The sequence below is a fragment of the Bactrocera latifrons genome, unplaced genomic scaffold (assembly GCF_001853355.1).
Source record: "Bactrocera latifrons isolate USDA-ARS-PBARC rearing strain unplaced genomic scaffold, ASM185335v1 scaffold_2507, whole genome shotgun sequence".
NCBI classification, from domain to species: domain Eukaryota; kingdom Metazoa; phylum Arthropoda; class Insecta; order Diptera; family Tephritidae; genus Bactrocera; species Bactrocera latifrons.
This window is the reverse complement of record NW_017536083.1, coordinates 1-1,685: the sequence shown is the minus strand read 5'-3', so window position 1 is coordinate 1,685 and position 1,685 is coordinate 1. Positions and strand designations below refer to the sequence as shown.

The window sequence follows — 1,685 nt, the reverse complement described above, 5'->3', positions numbered from 1 at the left end:
TTTTCATTGGGGGCGTTTTTTACGTGGCGGGTCCCAAACCCAGCGCACAACGAACGCCTTCTGGTTAAGTATGGCAAAAACATCATCAATGAGCAATATATATTGAAACGTTTATCAAATGCTGCAATCGATATATATTCAATGGTAGTTACATTGTCTCGTACGTCGCGGGCAATTAAATTAAACTACTGCACAGCACGAGTTGAATATGACCAAAGTTTTATGCATTCAGGTAATTTACAATGTATTTTTTAGTAATTTTAATTCAATAAATTTTCGCTGAGAAATTTAGGGTTTTAAGTATATCATTAGACTATTATTATTAGCTGAACACTTTTGCTTCACCAATGTAAGAGCAACTACGCTTGAACTGAGTTAACGGGACATAATGAATTATGCACTAATGTACTATAGGATATATCTCATTTATTATAGTCATTCTCGGGTCACTAAACAATTTGTTGGCTATGTATAGAAAATTAATTAATTGAAAATTAAAACAAAGACTTGTATTCAAAAAAAAATATATATATATTTGTATTAGTAAAATGCGTTATGAAAACGAATTTTTGTAACAATGTTTACTTTGCAATTTGGTTAGCAATAACCAAAAATTAAAAAAATATATGTATACATGTATCATTTTTAAAAGAGGAATAAACTCACTTTTCAGGCATCAAACCGATGTATGGATAATCTTCGAAATACAAGTGCAGAATCTGAACTGGAAATGATTAACGTAATGAAAGAAATAGCCAGAGAAGTCTGTAATAAGGGAGGAGTTAACACGACTCATGTCATTACTAATTGACGATTCTTTGCGACTTTTATATTTTATATTTTTTTTACACTTATATATTTTGATTAAAAGTTTTTTCTCTAAAGCTATGTATATGAGGAACCTCACTAATTAATTTATGAAACTCACTGTACTTTCAGTTTCTTCTCGTTCTTTTCAACGTATATACATATATAAATGACTTATATACTATGTACCTGTCTACCTAATAATTGCACCGGGAAAAGAAGAGAACCCAGAGTTTGCATATTCTATAAGCTATATACTTTCGATTAGTCTTCAGTTTATTGCGTAAGAGAGTGCGTGTTATGTTTAAAAGAACTCTATTTTTAATTACACTTAGCATCACAATTTCCAGTCAACCTCCTCGAAATTAATATTTTAATATAATACATTTTATGTAAAAATTATTTTCATCCCGTAATACGATGGTTGATGGTTGCACTATGGTGGGATCTCCTACTACTATATGTGTGTTACAAAAAGGGGTACGTAATTATCTCTCGTTAAACATTGTACTAGCTTATGTTAAGATACATATGTAAGTATTAAGGTAAGTAATAGATTAGTATTATGAATGCGTTATTATGGTAAGKATTTTATATAATCAATTTTCATAATTTATTTTTAATAATTCAATATTTTACAATTCATTTCATTATTCCTGTTTTAGATATAAATATGTCGCTTGACGCAACAAACATCCAGATGTAGTAATTTTGAATATTAGAAGCAGCTTCTTCAATTATAAAATTAACAAATTTTTGTTTCTCATTAAGTTTGTGGCATATATAAAAAATAAATTTGTTAGTTTTTCGCAACTAGTTTTAATTATAGGGTTTTTGCATTTTGTGTTATTGTGCAATCTTGAAAGAGCAAGGAATCC

General features: G+C 29.0%; 1 protein-coding gene across 1 annotated transcript; it reads left to right on the top strand.

The window, feature by feature from the left end:
- Window positions 1-51: 51 nt before the first annotated feature.
- LOC108969396 (very long-chain specific acyl-CoA dehydrogenase, mitochondrial-like) lies at window positions 52-995 on the top strand (the record flags this gene model as incomplete). Its single annotated transcript, XM_018934083.1, is given in 2 exon segments — window positions 52-232; window positions 674-995. Coding segments are annotated over 2 exon segments (204 nt in total), but the record flags the coding sequence as incomplete, so codon positions are not given.
- Between the last annotated feature and the right edge of the window lie 690 nt (window positions 996-1,685).